We start from the raw sequence: 19,939 nt of genomic DNA on the forward strand, positions 1-19,939 counted from the left end.
TAAACTTTACTGGTTTGAAAAGAATTTCGCGATTTTTTTTCTCTCGATTGCCTCTAACAGATGTGTACCAAGAAATGTTATCTAAAAAAGTGTGATAGTTGTAAAAGCTTTTTGCAGGATACCAAACTAATATTTTAGAATAAATATAAACATAACTTTTGAAAATATTTTCCTATAAAATGAATGAAGTATAATTGAAAATATAAAATTTGAAAATATAAAAAGAATAGAAGGAAAAAATTAAGCTAATGTTTTCTAAGCTTAAAAATTGAGCACTTTTTAAACACAAATTTTTATAAATCCAATGTGGATAGAATGTTCTCACAACGATATCATGTTCTTCTCTACTTTTCCCTCCTGATATTTTCCATAAGATTTATGAAGTTTGAAATATTCTGACTTATTTAATCCCGTTTATAACAATAATTACGCCTATAAAAATATTTGTAAGATACTAATATTTAACATCATAAGAATAAAATGGTAAAAATAAAGTTATTTGATTGCAATAAAAAGTATAATCGAAAGAAATTGAAAAAAATAGTTGATATTAATTTGGAAATTAACAAACAGTTTTTAAGTATAAGGTAAATTGGGGGTATTAGATAAAACAATATAATATTAATTCTCAAAATTGAGTTGAAATTGACTGAAATGTGATTGCATGATATGATGGTAACAAAAAATTATTTTTATCAAAAAGCGCTTGAAAAATAATTTAAAAGTTCCTGTAAAAGTAATCCAAGGTCATGATATGTGACATTTAACCAAAGGCAATTTAAATCGAAACCCAAACTAAACTTACGGTTACAAACTGTGAGATGCTGTAGTCATTCAAATTATTTTCATTTTTTCAACAACTATAGAAAGCAATCATAATGCTTTCATTACTTTTAAAAGAGAAGAAAAATTAACTAAAATTACTTCTATTTAGAAAATAAGGCATGGCAACACTTTCAAAATGTCATTCTGAGGTCATGTTTTGCATTTTATCGTCTGCTAAATGTTTTGACAGATTCAAACAAATCTCCAATTGTCATTTTAGGCATATGTAAGGAAAGGCGTAAATTAAATGTCTGTTTTAACTTCTCGACCTTCAGATATATTTGCTACTAGCAATAGAAGAAAGCAATGGCAGACAGAAATGCACAAACAGCAGAGTTTTTCTTTGGATCTTCCACAAAATATCTATGACAATAACAAACTCTCGCGTGCTTTAGACAGTCTATGTTTCGAACAGCCCTTAAGATGTCGGGATGAAGATCGAGTATTTTTATATTTACCGAGAAATCTTTCATATTGTGAAGTATGTTCAGATGTTATTCGTGATCACGTTCAAAAAAAGGTACGATTATTAAGTAATCGGCTGTGCCAGTATGATGATGTACCTCCTACACCGGTTGAAAATCGACCCATCTTTAGTGAGTATTCTAAATCGATCATTCAATCTTTCAAAAAAATTCATTATATAAAGCTAATTTTTTAATTCATAATTTTCTGTGGGTTCATTGAGTGATTGAATACCTTAATACTTCCAAAATTTTGTAACTGCAGTTTTCGAATTTTCTTTGTGAAAAGCCGATGCAAATTATTACAAATAATATTCTTAAGAATTTGCATGTTATATTTTGAAAATCGTAAATATTTTAAAAGTGTTATTTGTGAAAAGAAATTATGATTTTTCTCTGTTTCTATGGCTATATAACTCTAAAATATGTAAACAAGAATTGTTCTTGTTTTTCAGTAACAAAAACAAGACTAGAATTTACCAAGAAAGTCTCATGAGTCTCATTTAATATTCAGAATAAAAATTTAAATTAAAGGGAAATTATTCATAATGGTTATGTGTTTTACAAGGTCTCTTAAAATGTTTGGGGTTTAATTCTCATTAATTTTCCTAGAAAACAAAGATATTATAACTTCTTTGTAAAATATATCACAAGAAGTTATTCTAGTGATACAAATAAAAGAGTTATCTTTGATTGAAGAGTTATCTTAAAATCCGGTGATAATTGACCAAATCTAAAAATTCTCTTAATTTTCAACCCTAGTATATTTACTAATAACAATATAAATAGAAACTATCCAAAATCAGTTTGAAGATGTAGCATAAAAACAATATAACAAAACCTGAATCAAATCTGAGAAAGTGCTAAGCAGCACAAGCCTCAAACAAATACGATTTTACTAAACGGTTATTCACAGAAAAGCTCCCACATGAATGCATGCACAGTGTTCCATGAAGAAGTCCTTATTGCATATATATTTCTTTTATTCTATTTCAATTTAAATATAATTTCTCCAATTTTTTATTTGGACATAATTTACTAATTTCTCTTTTAATAATGAAACAAATCTAAAACAAATAAGATTTTACTGAACGGTTATTCACAGAAATGCTCGCACATGAATGCATGCACAGTGTTCCATGAAGAAGTCCTATATTGCGTATATATTTCTTTTATTCTATTTCAATTTAAATATAATTTCTCTAATTTTTTTTATCTGGGTATAATTTACTAATTTATCTTTTAATTACATTTAATAGGTGTTGGAGAAGAAGAATCCGAAGAAAGCCAAAAGGAAAACTCTTGCTCTACATGTCTTTCCCCTTCCTCAGAAGAGGAGATCAAAAACTCTCTCAATCATTTTATGAAAAAGCCTATCCTAAAAAAAGGCAAAAGAGCTATTTCATTCCCTGCTCCACGTAGGGAGGGTAAGAAAGTCGTGAGATTCGCCGATGCACTGGGACTAGAGCTCGAATCAATAAGATTTCTAGTTCAGAAAGATTTGCCAAAAATAGTACCATCTGGGACGCAATTCGACAAAAAAACAAAATTGCTTTCAGGGATGAGAAAAATCCAGCTTGTCCCAGCCTTTCTTCCACCATCTCTTAGCGTATCATTTATGGGACGATTACAGAAACTGAAAGTTTCGCTGCACAGTGTCAGTACTGCCGACAGCACTGTCTATGGTATTATAAGTGTGATTAATATGACGTTCCACAAAACCGTATATGTCAGGTATACAGCCAATGATTGGTTGAGCCATCACGATGAGCTTGCAGCATATCTGGAGGGATCTAGTGCAGAAGATACTGACAAATTTTCTTTCACTTTATTTTGTAATCCCTCTGATTTAAACACTTTGGGACACTCTCTCTTTTTCGCTGTTTGCTATGAAACGGCTGAAGGTGAAACATATTGGGACAATAATGATGGTAAAAACTATTGTATCAAATGTGAAGCTAGAGAAATCCCAAAGGTTGGCAGTCACAGCTGGGTTCATTTTCTTTAAATCAAATCTAATGGAGATTTTGAACAATCAATTGTATACTAGTAGAATTTTATATTTAACATCTATCTTATAGATTAGTTCGATAATTTTTGCTTCATGTTTTATTTTTCAATTAATATTTAAGTATAGGAAACATTGAGTTCATATTCCATATGAGAAATAATTTTGTAATTAATTGAAAAACTTAAGAATTTTTGAAAAAAAAATGTAAAATTTTTCGGTAAAAATTTTAAGTCTTTTTTTAATATAACTTTGTTTTATTTTGTCTAGTTTTCAAATTTCAATTGATAAAGAAACTAAACAACAAGACTTTGATTGTTTTTGGAGTGGAGGAAGGTTCCATGTGCATTTAGTAACAGACGACAAATTAACTTGTAATTAACCTGTCTTTGGGTTGCAAATTAAAATGCAACGAGTAAATGTCAAGTATTAAGAGTTTCAATAAATATTATGGATCTATAAATCTTTATAGAAACTTGCAGATATATAAGAATAATGGTATAGTAATAATCTTCATGTTCAATTCTCAACATGTACACTTTAAAGCTAACTCAATCAAAATCATTAAAATGTTTCTTCATCCACTTAGCTCCAATTAGGTTTTGCATTTAACATATTTTATAAAACTATGACTGTAAATTATTTTTGTCATCACAAAAAATGTTTGAGTAGGACTTGTTTTTTTTTTTAAATATCAATTTGAAGTAAAAAAAAAAAAAAGAACAAATATTTGAGCAAGTGTATCCGTGAATTCATTTTTTATTTTTAAAGTCCGAAACTAGAGTAGATATGAAAATTTTGAATACATAGATCCCTAGAACCACAGCATGTTCTTAAATATCTAGAACAGTGATTCTCAACCACTGTGCCGCGGCACTTTTGTGTGCCGCCAAACCGCGGCACTTTTGTGTGCCGCCAAATTCTTAAAATGTGCCGCCAAATATTAGAATCGATACATTAAAAATTATAATGCTTTTTTTTTATTACGAGTAAAGTTTAAATTTAAGAAAAGTGTATATATAATACTATTATATATATACTTTTTTATGATTTTTCCACGCCTTAACTACGTGTACATCTTTGTCGGCGACTGTCTTGTCTCTGACAATCTTAAAATAAGAAGGAAGAGTTTAAATTGTCTTTGACAAAAAATTTTGAAATAAGTAGAAAACTTAATGACTATTAAAATTATTAAATAACAAAAGCAAGCAAGCTGAGTATTAACTTTCAAACGGAAATAAAAGCTAAACATTAAAGTAAGCTATGCAATTTATAATTCTAAAAACAAATTAACAAAGGATAACTAACAAAAAATAAGCCAACAATTAATAATTAGCAATAAAACTAATTAACAAGAAATCACAAAAAAATTATAATTAATGTAAAAAACTAACAGTTAAAAACAATAGAAAACAAGATAACAATTAATAATTAGCAATAAAACTAATTAACAAGAAATAGCAAAAAAAAAAATAATTAATGTAAAAAACTAACAGTTAATAAGAATAGAAAACAAGCTAACAATTAATAACTAGCAAAAGAAATAAAAAACTGTTGCTAACTAATAAAAAATTAGTCGAAAGAAATAATTAATTCCTTAATAAACGTGCTTTTGTAGTACATATTATTTTATTTCACATTCAAAATTATTATTACAAACTACTTAACACAGTGTATTATAGGTAAGTAAACAACTTTTAAACTAATTTTTTTCATTGTGTGCCGTCAAATTTCGAAATCGTTAAAAGTGTGCCGCCGCAAAAAAAAGGTTGAGAATCACTGATCTAGAAAATGAAACATTGGAAATATTTCTGTATTGGTACCTATGCCAAAATAACCACGATGTTTTGGAGACTTCTGGGTCAGAAAAAAAATAAATCTTGGAAGTTGGATCTCTTTGGCGCCTTAGCAATTGTAGTTGGCATGAACATGTATCAATGCGGAAACATTCCCTTAATGTTTTTAAGTGTCACATAAAATGTTTTTCCACCCAATCCTTTAATTGAGGCAGGCATTCAGAATATAAATAGCTAGATTCCGATCAAGCTCAAATTTTTAGAAAAACAAAAGTTTGTTTCTACTTGTTTGACGATGGAATCTGGGAGTTATAGCATGTCCAATCCATTTTGCACTTCAATATATTAAATACAGATGGCAGGACTGCATATCTGATTGAGATTTGCTGTTTTATATTGTAAGTGCCTTGATTGCTTCAACAAGAATGATGAAGATTCAAGTTTATTAACAATGCATCTGATTTTTATCAAATAATTATAGTCTTTTGGTAGTGTATCTATTGTTTTGTGCAATTATTTATTATTTAAGGAGAAAAATTTGGAGTTGTATATTTTGTTGCAAATTTAGTTTCTAGAATAGTGATTTTGTTTCATAAGTTTATTTGTTAAGTTTAAACTATCTTTAAATATTTAGTAGTGTTGCAATCATTATTTTTATATGTTTTTAAGTTAACTTTATCTACACATATGTATATTTGTTATATAAATATACAGAAGAAGGGTGTATTTTATGGTGGCGAGATGAAGCTAGACTTCAAGTTGCTTCAGCACCCATTCAAATTGTGATCAACATTTATAATAGAATGTTATTTTCACTATTTCTGATAAATTCCATTTTGTTTATTAAATTTGCATGGGGACAATTTATACTCCAAAAGCTTCGATGCAAATTGTAATGTAGCATTTATTCATCTATTTTTTCATTCATAGTGAAGGAAATATTTTTTCTTATAGACAAAAATACATGCATTGATCTTATACATATTTATCCGTATTAAAATGATCATATCTTGAGCATTTATTTATTTATAATAAACATAGGTAAAATTTATCTAAATAAATAATTATTATTAAATCATATTAAATGTTAGTTCTTACTCAGGTCTTGATAGTTTTAAAAATGGTCTACCAATAGTCAACTCTGTTAGCTACTTAAGAAAATAACAATCATAATGATTTTTAATATATGTAGAAAATAGATACACGCTGAAGGATTTATTGAAACTTTAACAGCATTGCTACAAGATCAGCTGGCAATCCTGCTACACCAAATGAAAGACTTTCAATCATAAAGAATTGAACATGCATTTTAATCTGCATGTTTAATTTTTCCTTGACTAAAATCCAATCTACACTCCAACTTTTAATTAGACACCAGGCTCAAATCCGCGACACCCAGTTAGTGCTAGTCCTTCTAAAAAAAACAACACTTGCACACTTTTTATATTATTGATTATGTAGGTTATAGTAAAAATGTTAATGATCCGGCACTTTTGAGAATGCCACCTGACTGACAAAAGTGCATATGCACATAAATTTCTAAAAAAAATTCAAATAAGTCAAAATACTTTTCCTAACATGGATAATAAAGTTACATTTTAGTTTCTATTTGTTTGAATCAGTAAATAACTTAATTATATATCTGAAAAAGAATGCCCCCTCATCAAGACGAAAATACTTAATCTGTGAGTAAAAATTATGTTTAAAAATTTCAATTAAGATAATAATAGACCGAACAATTGTAAATTTAAAAAAAAAGAATTCATTATGCCGAAATATGCATAGTTCCAAACCAAATCCTCTGATCGAAATTTATGAAAAGTCTTGTAGAATAAAAAACAATAATTTATGAGTGCAAGCTAGAGAAAGGTAAAGATAGCAATTCCTTAAAATGGAATATAAAAATATATATTAGAGATGCACTGGGTCCTAAACTTTTTCCAGACCTGGTTACCCGGTGAAAGGTAAATTCTTTAACCGGCCAGTTTCGGGTACCCTGCAAAATTTTTATTTGTTATACAACTGATTCTAGATATCTAGTAAAATTTAGATTTATTACCCGCCCGGGTATTGTAACATTTATACAAAACAATATAAAAATTTTATAATTTTCATTGGAACAAATTATTTACAAAGTATAAACAAGAAAAATTAAAAATAAATTTTTTGAAATAAATTTCTCTAAAAGAATTGTTTGGATGCACAATGATTAACATAAAACTTTGCTATGAAATGGAGATGTCTGATAATGTACGATAATGATAATGAACTTATCATATCAATAGAATTTATTAATATAACTTCTGTTAAATGTAGGATATTTTAATAAAGTTACAGTATATTAATTAAAAAATGTTTGCATTTTTAGGATTTCATTTTTAATCATCCAATTACTATAAAAAGGTAATTTACATGCAATGAGATCTACTTCAGTACAATTTCTTAAATTTTTTGTTACATGGTAAGAAATTTTGTCTCATTATCCATTGTTTCATAGAAGAGTCAGATAGCGGTTTTACTGCCCTCAATGTGATGATTCTTTTTCCATAAAGAAATTTTGTTCTCACAAAAGATAAAATAACTTTTACATAAAGTTACAAACAAGGAGCAAATTCACTTTCAAGAAGAACATTTACTTATAAACTAAAACATATTTGTGTTACAAGGGGAAAAAAATGAACATGAAAACCTTTCATGGTTAGCCTGACAATTGGAGGACTTTAGCCATTAACCAGACTGCTAGAAATTGAATTTTATGAGCTGATCAACAATTAAAAAATACTCTGTAGATAAAGTTTAGTTTAAAATTTAATTAGAGTATATATATATATATATACAGTGTGTAAAGAAATTTTCATTAAAAAATTTCTTTGTTTTAACCTATGCTTTTATTTATTAGGTAATTAATCTTTAATGATATTTAATTTACGAATAGTATTAGAATAATAAATGTGTTATTTGTAAGAAAATATTTATGTTTTGTTTGCAACTGTTGCCTGTTATACTTCTATAAAACACTATGCCTACGTACCTAAATATCAAAATTTTTTTATTACATTTATTCATTTTCTGGAAGCAATTTTAGTATGAAAGAATATACATCTATTGTATTTTTTATCAGTTACCTTTGAATTTTATTTATTGTGATTTTATTAACTTTAAATGAATATCAATGTAATTCCCTATGTTCAATTTTGCTTTTATTTAACTATCATGTTAATTGAGTTAAAACAGTTTTCAGCATTAATTTTTCTGAATTTGAACATCTTTCTCTTAAGCAGAAACCTCTCTTCAGCGAACATATTTCTCTGTCCCAAATGTGTCCATTTTACCAAGGTTTTCCTGAAATAAAAATCTGCACAAAAGTAAAGTATGTTGAGCCTAAAACCAATTATCTCAGCTCGATTATTAAGAAACTTATGTAATACCTGAATTTTCAAAAGAACTATTTTTAGGATTTTAAGTTTACTATGATTTTCAATTTAATAGTGTTGAATGAAATGAGTGTTACCTGACACTAGATACGCAGTAAAATTGTTTTGGGACTAAAAACCAGGTAGTGAAATTTTTACTGGTAATAACTGGGTAATGAAAATCTGGTTGGGTACCCGATACCTTTCTAATACATACGCATACACAGGGTGTTAGGAATAACTTGGGAAAAGTTTAATTAAGCCCAAATAACTATTCTTATTGCAACAAATAAACTCGTTTTGGAAAAAAATGGGCTTCCTTGATTACGAAAGGATTTGGGCACCTTAAATAGATTTTCCAATAGTTTATGTGATATTTTAATTAGGATTAAATTTATGAATCCTGAAATTGGATTCATATTTATCTCCTGAATCAAATGCATAAAATGGAATTGAATTTTGGCATTTTTCTAAAACACCCGCAGTTTATTCAAATATAAGTTAATTTTATTTAGCTACTATTATTTCTAGAAACCCTTGCTAATTGTATTGAACTATTGTACCTGCATTTTCCAAATTTGTGTACAATGCTCAATGTGTATTAAATTAACTAAATTAAATATATTAATTGTATTTATTTACATTTAAATTTATTTCATACTCATATTTTTAGATTTAAATTTGAGCAATTGTGAATTGTTCATTGTTGTGAAAACTACATGAAAAGTGTTCAATTTAGGATTTAATTAAAAAAACTGGAGCTTTAATGCAAAGTGTGCCTCGAGGCAGCATTTACTACAGGTACAATATTTTATATAAAATTAAATTTGGTGCTGTAGGAAAATTGTTATTCAAATTTAGAATAAATTGTTAGTTACACTATTTTTAATATTCTATACACAAAGTTCCTTGATATTTTTTCCTTTTTTTGTATCCCTACTTCTAAATGAATAAGTTTATCCACATATTTCAATTGATTTGTAAAGATGTAAATGTTGTATAACATTTGTACTGATAATAATTAAACTTGAAAATAAAATGAATTCCTTGTTTCTTTGTGGTGAATTTATACAATAAAATATGTTTGCATGCCAAAACAAAAAATATATTGATAAAGCATAACTTGTTTATTACGAGATCTTGGAATTTCGATTAACAAGAAAATTTTTAATTATTGATTGGATTAATGTTAAAAAGATAATGATAAAATAAATATACTAATAATGTCGAACTTGTTTATAACAAGATATTGGATTCCTGATTAACAAGATCCTCGGTTTAACTAGAATATTTTTAATAAATTATTGGTTTAATGTGAAAAAGATAATGATAAAATAAATACACTGACAAAGTCGAATTTGTATACAAGACTATCCTGGGTTTAAAAAGAAAAATTTAATTTAACACATTAAATGCCATGGGGGTCACCAGCACTGAATTTGTTCATAACACCATGGGGGTCCCCGGTGAAGCCGAGATTATTAGAAACACATAATTCAAGTACATTTTTAAGGCTTCTAATTTTTTTTACATTATCATTACTAAAATGGTTTGAAAAAATTAATGCAATACATACTGAGAAAATCATTTTGGCCAGACAGGCAAGCCATGTAAAATTAGTGTGGCATTCAACATGTTAAAAAAAAAAAAAAATTCATACAAGATTTAATGTTAAAAAGCTTATATGAAACCTTTACATTATGAGCATCGGATTGCGTGCAGAATTTTTACTAAGCTTCTTGAAAATTACTTTACTGAAACAGTCAGAAAAAAAGTATTTGCTAGGGGTTTATAAGTTATAATAATAAAGAATGTGTAGTTCCTAACACGCCTTTTGTTGAATCGCAGGAATACATAATAAGATTCTATACTTATGTTTTTTTGTAAATGTTCCTGATCAACTATTTATAAAAGGCACTTTTAAGTGATTTGTTTTAATTTTAAAGTGCCAAATTTTTTTATTTTTTATAAAAAAAAGCTGAGAGAAATGATTGAAATTTTAGTCAACCTATCTTTAAAGATTTAAAATCAAAAATATAAAGAGTCGTAGAAGCTAATAATGAATCAAAAACTTTTAACAGATATTTTGTTTTTTTCTCATTTTGATTGGAATAGAAAATTCAGAGGGTTTGAAAAAATATATAAAAGATTAAAACAATATTTAAAAAAAATATTTTTGATTGTATAATATTTTATTAGTTGAGTTATTAAAAATTTTTTAGTTTAGTTTATTGGAAAATAAATGTAAAGACATTAAGCAACATACCTTTACCATTTGTTCAAACAGAAATAGACATAACCTTTTATTTTTGGACTCATTAGTTTAATTGATTTGGTTTAAGTTCGAATTTTTAATTAAAAATTTTAAAGAAAATTATGGGAAAACAAATGCAATTTTAAATTAAATATAATATCTATATCCAAAAATAAACATAAAAGTTAAAAAAGAAACTATATCTCTGATAAAGATATATTTGATTTTATGTCTGGTTGATTATGAATTACTTCCAAAATGAGGAGTTGATACTTTTTATTACCTGTACATACATACATACATTATCGCCTCTAAACACACATACATTATCACATGTTTAATAAACATTACGTAAAATAATTGTGAATAATTTATTTTAGCTCTATGAACAAATACACATTTCAAATGAAATAAATAAAATACATGAAATGAATACATCATTTGATAAATATCACAGATTAGACATGTACAGTTATTAATACTTTGTCATCAAAAAGTAACAAAAAACTTTTTTCTCATTATTTGATGAAAGAAATGCACATCTATAATTTTCTATTACCTTTCCAATGTAGGAAATATATAAATATTCATAACAAGTAAAAATGAAATTTGTAACAAATTGATTAAAAACAGTTGCAAATTTCTATTTAAAGCATAGTTTTGAAAATAATGTAATTTAAAAAAAAATATATATAACACAGTATAAGCTTCTTTTATATTCTCTGTTTTTAAATAATTTTTCATTAGTTTGCAGATAAAATATCAAAAACTTACGATTTAAATTTAAAAACAATGATTTTTAAACCATCAAAGAAAGTAATAAAAAGTAGACGAACATTTTAAAAATTAATGCTTTTCTTTAAGATTCCCTAGAAACAGATAAATGATTTTACTTTTTCCATGGCAATTTACGAAGAATTATTTGACTGGAATTTCCTTACTTATTTAGTAACTAATCAGTTTTTTTTAATAATATTTGTTTAATTTTATTCATTAAAATTTGTTTCATTGAACTAAGGTACCGAATTTTATAAAAATACATAATAACATCAAAATTTGGGAACTAAGTTCAATAGATCGCATTTCATTGAATAAAATGCAACTAAATTTATTCAAAAACATTAATTAGTAATTGAATAAAAAAAATTAATAAATTCTGGATGTTTAATTCTATGTAGGTTAACATGGAGGAGGTCTGTTTCTCACAAGGCCTAAAAATATGCTAATAGGAACTGCCTTTAGGTAGATTTTTCTTCTTCTTTTTTTTTAAAAGTCAAATTTGCACTATTTTTTGAGTTGATACAAAAAATAATCATGTGAGGTTCTAGGATAATTCTCAGCTTTTTAAAATTTTTTTTTTATTACAACAATTGTCTTAAAGCAGCCTAGGAGAATTGGCATTTAAAAAAAAGAAAAAAAAGAGTTTTTTTTCTTTCTTTTCTGTCACAGACTTGTTTTCAGGCCACGGGTAAATTGAGAGTAAGTTATTCTCGGGATTGTCTCTCGGAGGTTTAAGCGACAATTTGAAACATTTAAAAACTTGCTATGTTCTGATTCTAAATGCCTTTGTATAAGCTGATATTTAATCTAAAAATAAGTATTGTAAAGAGAATTTAGACATTTAATGATTTCTCATATTCAATCAAGTATCTCTTTCAGTAAGCTGTATAATTATGATTAAATGTTTATCTCCTGTTAATATTTATATGAAAAAAAACTTTTTATTGAACAGAGCGATATGATTAAGAATATACGAAACATCCAGTAAACATAATAAATTCATACAATTTGTATTGTAATACTAACCAGCAATGTACAAAGATTAAAAGAAGGGAGACAAAAAAATTTAAAACACTACTAAAAATTGATTCTCTGTACAAGCATAAAATAAATTATAAATTTCACTGCTCTTTTTATTGAAATTGTAATTTAAATTGAAAACTAATGAATAGTATCAGAGCATTAAGTACAGATCATTTTTACATTTTATAACCTATTTTTCTTTGATTTGAAATAAAAAAAAGTGTATATTAATTATAGTTCATTTTTTAATTCTACATTTAGGGAAGGCTGATAAATTATTCACAGTAGATTGAATCAAATGTAAATAAAATGTTAAAATAAAATAATGTTTTGAAACAAGTGATATTATTTTGATAACAAACAAGTGATTTACGCATTGAGTACCATGTCAGTCACCGGTGTAAAATATGACAGATTAAAACATGATACAAAACTAAAAAATGGCATTGTTTTAAGCAATAATTGAAAATTTATTTAAAATTTCCACAATTTTTATTTATTTTAATTTCTTTGTAGTGCACTTTTCATTGTTTTACCAGAATACAAGTGCTTCTAAGCAGTGTGCTTGGCCTGACAGGAATTAATTAAAAAATATACACAAATCGATTAAAAACAGTTGCAAATGTGTTTTTCAATCAATTTGTGTATATTTTTTCAACCAATTTGTGTATTTGTGTAACCCATTAACACTCAAAGAGTTAATGGGTTGAATTGGTTTTAATATATATATATTTTTTTGATAATAAAATCCACGTAATAGGATTTCAATTAACTCAATTTATTGCTACTCTATTTTATTATTTTTTTTAAAAATTACGATTACTTAACAAGAACATACAAAGATTAAAACCGAGCTTTCATTCTCACAATACACATTTTTGATATAATATGATTTTTTAAGTTTCTTTAAAAAAAAATTAGCACCTAAACAGGACATACTACATAATAAATATTATTTTTCAAGTCATTTGTAAAAGTGTGAATTAGTTAAAAGCATGGAATAATGAGTATTATGCAAACACTCATTTTTATACTTAAAACAAAAAAGGAATAAATATTTAACAAGTATACACAACATTGACATATGAAGTTTCATAATGAATAACAGGAGAGAAAAACAAGAGCCGGATTATTTACTTTCCATTCCAATGCTAAAATAATATAAACTTACTAAAAATTTTGACTTTTAAAATTGAAACCTATAATTTTTATTTTTTTTAAAAAGTTAGATTAAAAAAAAAAAATCAATGAGTAGAATTTAAGGAGGAAATAAACATGCTAAAGTAAAGTATAAATCACAACAAAGAGGGGGAGTTTTCTTTACAATCTTATCTTAATCTTTAAGGGTATTCTCTTTACAATCTTTTTTGAAGAAAGGATACATTAGAATAAAAATATCAAATAAATTTACAAAATCTCTGTAAAATTCTATATGCTCCCGTAAAATAAGCAATGAACTTAGAAAATAATAAACTTTAATTGAAATAATATAGAATTAGTAATTGTAATAAATATATAACATTTCATTAATGAACAGTGTACTGAATTTCAATATGTACTCACAATATTTTACCCGTCATAAATATAGGAACTTCTTTTTTTTTTTTTATAATGAAAAATCTTTTTTTTTTATACATATTTCTATGCTTACTTTTTCAAGTTCATTTATAAAATTACAACAATTATTCAGAGATTCTATTCAAACATATCTAATAAATTTGACCAGAAAATTTCAGATATTACTTTTAATTTTGACATGATTATGAAGTAGTAGTATTTTCATCAATTTGATACATCAACTTTATAAAAGTTNAAAAATCTTTTTTTTATATACATATTTCTATGCTTACTTTTTCAAGTTCATTTATCAAATTACAACAATTATTCAGAGATTCTATTCAAACATATCTAATAAATTTGACCAGAAAATTTCAGATATTACTTTTAATTTTGACATGATTATGAAGTAGTAGTATTTTCATCAATTTGATACATCAACTTTATAAAAGTTTTAGTTGACACAATAATAATATGCAATAAACTTAATTAATAAACAACAAAAGATTAAGTTTTCATGCAACAGCCCATTGTGGGTCAGGGGATCATAGAGGTTGAGATTACAATGTCGGACCAATAGCATGATTGGGGCAATGTGGTCAGTATTGGGCACAAACCACCACTGAGGATTGAACTCAGGTCCTTCACAATGACAGCTCAGTGGTTTTAACCACTTAGCTATGGCTGCTCAAACATTAAATTCAAATTGTAAACAACAACATCAAATTGTAAACATCAAATTCAAATAATATTTTAAGCACAAAATATTTAGGTCTGCCAGCAAGAAGATGTCCTAAGACTCAAGAATTTTTTTTATTAAGTCTAAATTAATTTTAGAGCATAATGTTTTAAAATGATTTATGTTATTTTAAATCCAATGAGATAAAAATATTAAAATTTGTGATTACATGCAATAAAACTTCTTCATATGTTTAAAAGCAGAAACATAAGTTAATAATATTGCTAAAAAGAATATCAGAGCTGAAAAATTAGATTGCTCGAAAATCCAGAGGCTTGAAAAAATTTTGATTGGACATACATTTTTAACCCTTACATACCAAATTGGGCATGCAAATATTCAATCAGAAATACCATAAAATACTGATTAAGCGGCACTCAAATTTGTACAAAAATAGTCAAGATGAAAGGTTTATGGAATAAATAAGATCAGAGGAGAAAAAAAAAACATTAATAAGACCTAAATAAGAAATTCAATATTATAAAAATAAATATTTATTAAGCAAATGTAGCTTATTCTTTGTATATCTAGTAGTCATGATCATTTTCACTAAAAAAGAAAAACGGTTTAACCATATTGCTGTACATAGTACGGATTTGGCCAATTACTGAATATTCTGTAGCCGAATAGCAACATTAAAAAAAAAATCATTAATAAATATTATTTTTTATATATCAATAAGTTTAGTCGTTATTGAAAAATAATCAAAACTTAGCTGAATTATTGGTATGGGGTAAATGAAAAAATAATCTTTAATAAAAATGTTTAAGATATTATATATTAACCCCTTGACATACGAAGACGTCCGAGAGACATCATTTGGTTCTAATGTCAAAACAATAATTGACGTGTCTCAGACGTCATCAACACAGAGATGCCAACTTGCTCCAGACAGCAAATAAATATTTTAAAGTGGTAGTTTATCAATTGTGATTCTTGGTTTAATAAATTCAATTGTGCAGATTTTATACCCACCACTATTCCTAAATAATTCGAAGGCTTATATAATTCACCACTTTATAGTAGTTATGTCATGCTATACCTTTTAAAAAGCAAGCAAAAATAGTAAAATATTTGCAAAATTTAGTTTGTAGTTATTTACCGTTTTTTTAAAAATGATTTTGGCTTGTCCGGAGCAGTTGGCATCTCTATTAACATTCCATTGCGAGTTGTTGTTTTCAGTGCTATCAAAGATCATTTCTATATCAAGAAATGATATGCCAAGGGGTTAAGATAATCAGAAATATTTAAGATAATTAGATATATTTAATATAAATAAAAAACTGACCAACAACCATTTTAAAAAATTTACAAATGTAAAGTTGAAAAAAAAAGGGAAATAGAAAAAAAAAAAAATATTGTCTTAATTCTTAAAACAAAACTACAATGCCAAAAATATTACCCAGAAGACGTTAAAAGAGACAATGACTATCAGAAACGATTTTAAAAATGCACATAATGCCCATAAAAAAAAAAGATTATATACAAAAGCAAAACAGAAAAATTAAAAATCGATTTTAATTTTTGAACAAAGTTTTAAGGCTAAACACCTGTTTTCCAATTACCGTATTTTCACGAAAAAAAAATGTTTAAAGTCCAATAGAAACTCTCTTAAATGCCATGTTATAATAAAAACATCTGTGGAAACAAATTTTTAAAAAAAGAATAAATTAAATAGAAATAAAAAAAAAACGGCTCTTAATTTTTAAATAAAAGATTTAAAGCTAAAAATATCAATTTAACTTTGTAATGTTAATGGAATTTTCAGAACAAAGTCACTACAAAAGAATAACGTTCATTAGATATGTCATAATAAAAACGTTGATAAAAAGAAAAATCAATAAAAAAGCTAAAGAGAAATCGAAAAAAAAAACGTTAATTTTTAAATAAAAGATTTAAAGGTAAAAATCTCAATTTAACTTTGTTACGTTGCCATATTTTCAGAAAAAAGTTACTATAAAAGAATAACATTCATAAGCTAAAGAGAAACTGAAAAAAAAATTATTTAGTATTGTTCTGAAATATAATTTTAATGTTGAGAATCACAGTTTTCCATGTTACTGATTATCTATCTTACCATAGAAGAAAAAAGTGACAACCAAAGAATAAAGTCCATTAGAAACGCTAAATTAAAATGCTCCACTAATACAGAAAAACAAGCAAAAATGGAACAAATAAAAAAAATCAAAAGTTCTCAATTTTTAAAACTTAAAGTGCTGATAAAACATCACATTTACCTGCATAGAGTTAAAAGAATCAATACAAAACTCATTAATCAGTATAAAGTAATCGAGTTTCAACTCTTCAAATTTTGCTTTTCCACTTGTTTCTCAGAACATAAATGAACAAGTTTTAGAACATATGTGTACAAAAAAATTCGAATAATGTATTGTAAAAAATATGATTTTAGATTATTCTCTAGTAAATCTATTTAAATTCAACCCAAAATAAACTTTTACAAATAATACCGAATATTTAACCAATTATTTGGCCAACCGAGCAATTGGCAAAGGGGCCGGATATTCCTTACAACCCAAGTATAATAAACAAAAAGTGAATAAATAAATTAAAATAAATAAATAAAAGTTTAAAACACTGTGAGCAGGTAATTGTTGATAATACATTATAGGTTTGATTTCACTACTTCTTGTTAAGTATAATGTTCTGAATTTACTTCAATGCTTTTCAAGCTCTATACTTAGATGCTAATAATAATACTTTACACTTCTGATTTCTGCTTCAAATAAAACTTTTGATGTCAATATAATGTTGTAAATGTTTTGTTTGATGCAATGCTTTTTCATAAATATATTCACATGTTTTTATTTGTAGGCAATTGAAAAATATACTTGGGCATGTATTTTTTTAGCAGACTAACATGCCCGGAAAGGCATGTAAAAATTTTACATTTTTCAAAGCCAGATTATCTTTTATAAAGCAAACCGTATTCCAAAAATAAATAAATGGTATTTATGCAATACTTTTGAGATTTTTAATAATTCATATTAATTTAATATGAAAATAAATAATGAAATTTATTATTCATATAATGAAAAATTCAAATAACTCACACTAAAATCTTTTATGGTACGCAATAAGAACTTTCGATCCTTAACATTTGAATTTGAAATAAATATGAGATTGAATGTACAAGTTGGTGGCATTTGACTCAGAAAATGATTATACCACAAAAAACATAAACAAGATTTATAATTCATGGTAAGAGAATGAACAAATTATATAAAATATGATGAAAAAATAAAATAAGAAAAAAGGAGGAAAGATCAACGGGATGATATTTGTTCACAATTCTTACAGTTGTTCTATGTGTGAACCCTTGATCAATGTGTTAGTACGGTTCCAGTAAGACTCCGACATGGCGCAATTAACAGTATAAACAACATATGTAATCCTTTCATACATATGAGACTATATCATATATGATCTACCAAATCAAAGCATAATCAACAGTATAAACATATGTTATTCTTTCATACATATGAGACTATATCATATGTGATAAGCTAAATCACACAACAAAGGGGTTAAAAAATCACGGGGATGAGTTTTTTAAACTTTTTTTTTCTATTAAAAAAAAAGAACAATACCACCTCTCCAAAGTAAGTTTCGCTTTCTCACATTCCTGAAAAAAGATTAGCTTATTATGATATTTCCTACCAAAACAAATACAAGATAAAATCACATCATGATTCTTATTCATGTGATTTAAAACTATAAATCATGATTCGCAGTCACGTGATTTAAAATTACATATTGCGATTTATATTCACACGATTTAAGAAATTCGGTAAATTCCAATTTAACTATGTAAAATTCTGAAAAAATTGTCAGGATCGAATGAAAGATTTTCACATCAGGTATTTAAAAATAGATCACCCATCAATATTTTTTTAATAAAAATGTTGATAATATTCTATGGATATAAGAGCTTAATAAATGCACATTTTCTTGCTAAACATTTTGGTATTTTTTTCAACAATTTAAAGTGTTTTGCACAAAATATTTTTGAACTTCGATTTTCAGCTTTTCTGCTTATTTACCAGACTAATCCTTGAAAACAAAGTTTCAATATATGGTACCGTAAAAAAAAATTACACATGCTGACAATACCACAGTACTATGTTGATTAAAGCCTGGTAGGAATTGGAGTATCATGGGTTCAAGCATAGAACACCTTTTAAGGCTAAATAAAGCTTCATTTGTTTCTGCATCAGGTCAATTTTTATTGCTTTCATCTTAGTTGTTTTTTTAGTATTGTCTTCAAAAATCCCAGACGGAATTACGAATAGCCCAAGAATCTTTTCCTTGACATAACTAAAACATTTGATGCAATTAAAATTATACACTTTGATAAATCATGTTGCATTTCTCTTCACTCAAATCAAACATTCAATTTAAATAATAACAAAAATAACTAATAGTCCAACAGCCTATGAATGGCAGACCTATGTAAGGCTGAAAATTGCTTGCAGTAAGTACAGTAGTTGATCTCGAGTTGCGCTGGCTTTGGCAGGTAACAAGGTGGCAAAGATACACAAAATAAGACCCTACTTACTTCATTTAATAAAAGCTGAAATATTTAGGGCAATATTTTAAGATGTTCCCCAAGTAGCTGAACATCCTTAAAGTTTAAGAAAATAAGACCTTACTTACGTATTTCGATAAAAGTCGAATTTTATATGTATTATTTGTGTAACAGTTTTAAGATGATTTGACAGTTTGCGTGATGGGTACTAGTTGCCAGGCACCCTTAAAGATAATGAAATGGGACTGTACCAACCTCAGCAGAATAGTTTCGAAGTTCCTAACCCACTATCAGACAGTTTTGAAATTTCTGATCACCTGTCAGGCAGTTTCAATATTTCTAACTACAGCCAAACCCCGCTATAGCGAACTCCCGGATATAGTGAACCAAAAGAAGAGAGGAAATTGGTTATTATGAACTTTTTTCTGTCTTTAACTGATTTTTTTGTCTTCATTTCTTGCAAATTGTGAAATTTCTACAGAAAATACATATATCGATTTTTAAAACCAACTATTGAGTGGGATGTAGCCAAAA

The 19,939-nt window shown here is 26.5% G+C and overlaps 1 protein-coding gene across 1 annotated transcript; it reads left to right on the forward strand.

Moving 5' to 3' along the window:
- Nucleotides 1-848: 848 nt before the first annotated feature.
- On the forward strand, nt 849-4,667 carry LOC107443964 (protein phosphatase 1 regulatory subunit 3D). Its single transcript, XM_016057998.3, has 2 exons — nt 849-1,421; nt 2,549-4,667. Exons 1-2 carry the CDS (start codon nt 1,073-1,075, stop codon nt 3,295-3,297), a joined length of 1,098 nt encoding a protein of 365 aa, XP_015913484.1. The 5' UTR covers nt 849-1,072; the 3' UTR covers nt 3,298-4,667.
- Nucleotides 4,668-19,939: the final 15,272 nt, after the last annotated feature.

This window comes from Parasteatoda tepidariorum, chromosome 4 (genome assembly GCF_043381705.1).
Source record: "Parasteatoda tepidariorum isolate YZ-2023 chromosome 4, CAS_Ptep_4.0, whole genome shotgun sequence".
NCBI classification, from domain to species: Eukaryota; Metazoa; Arthropoda; class Arachnida; order Araneae; family Theridiidae; genus Parasteatoda; species Parasteatoda tepidariorum.

Coding starts and splice junctions, on each gene's coding strand:
- LOC107443964 (XM_016057998.3), top strand. CDS start 1,073: ATGTCTGTTTTAACTTCTCGACCTTCAGATATATTTGCTACTAGCAAT. Junction 1,422..2,548: donor TGAAAATCGACCCATCTTTA/GTGAGTATTCTA, acceptor TACATTTAATAG/GTGTTGGAGAAGAAGAATCC.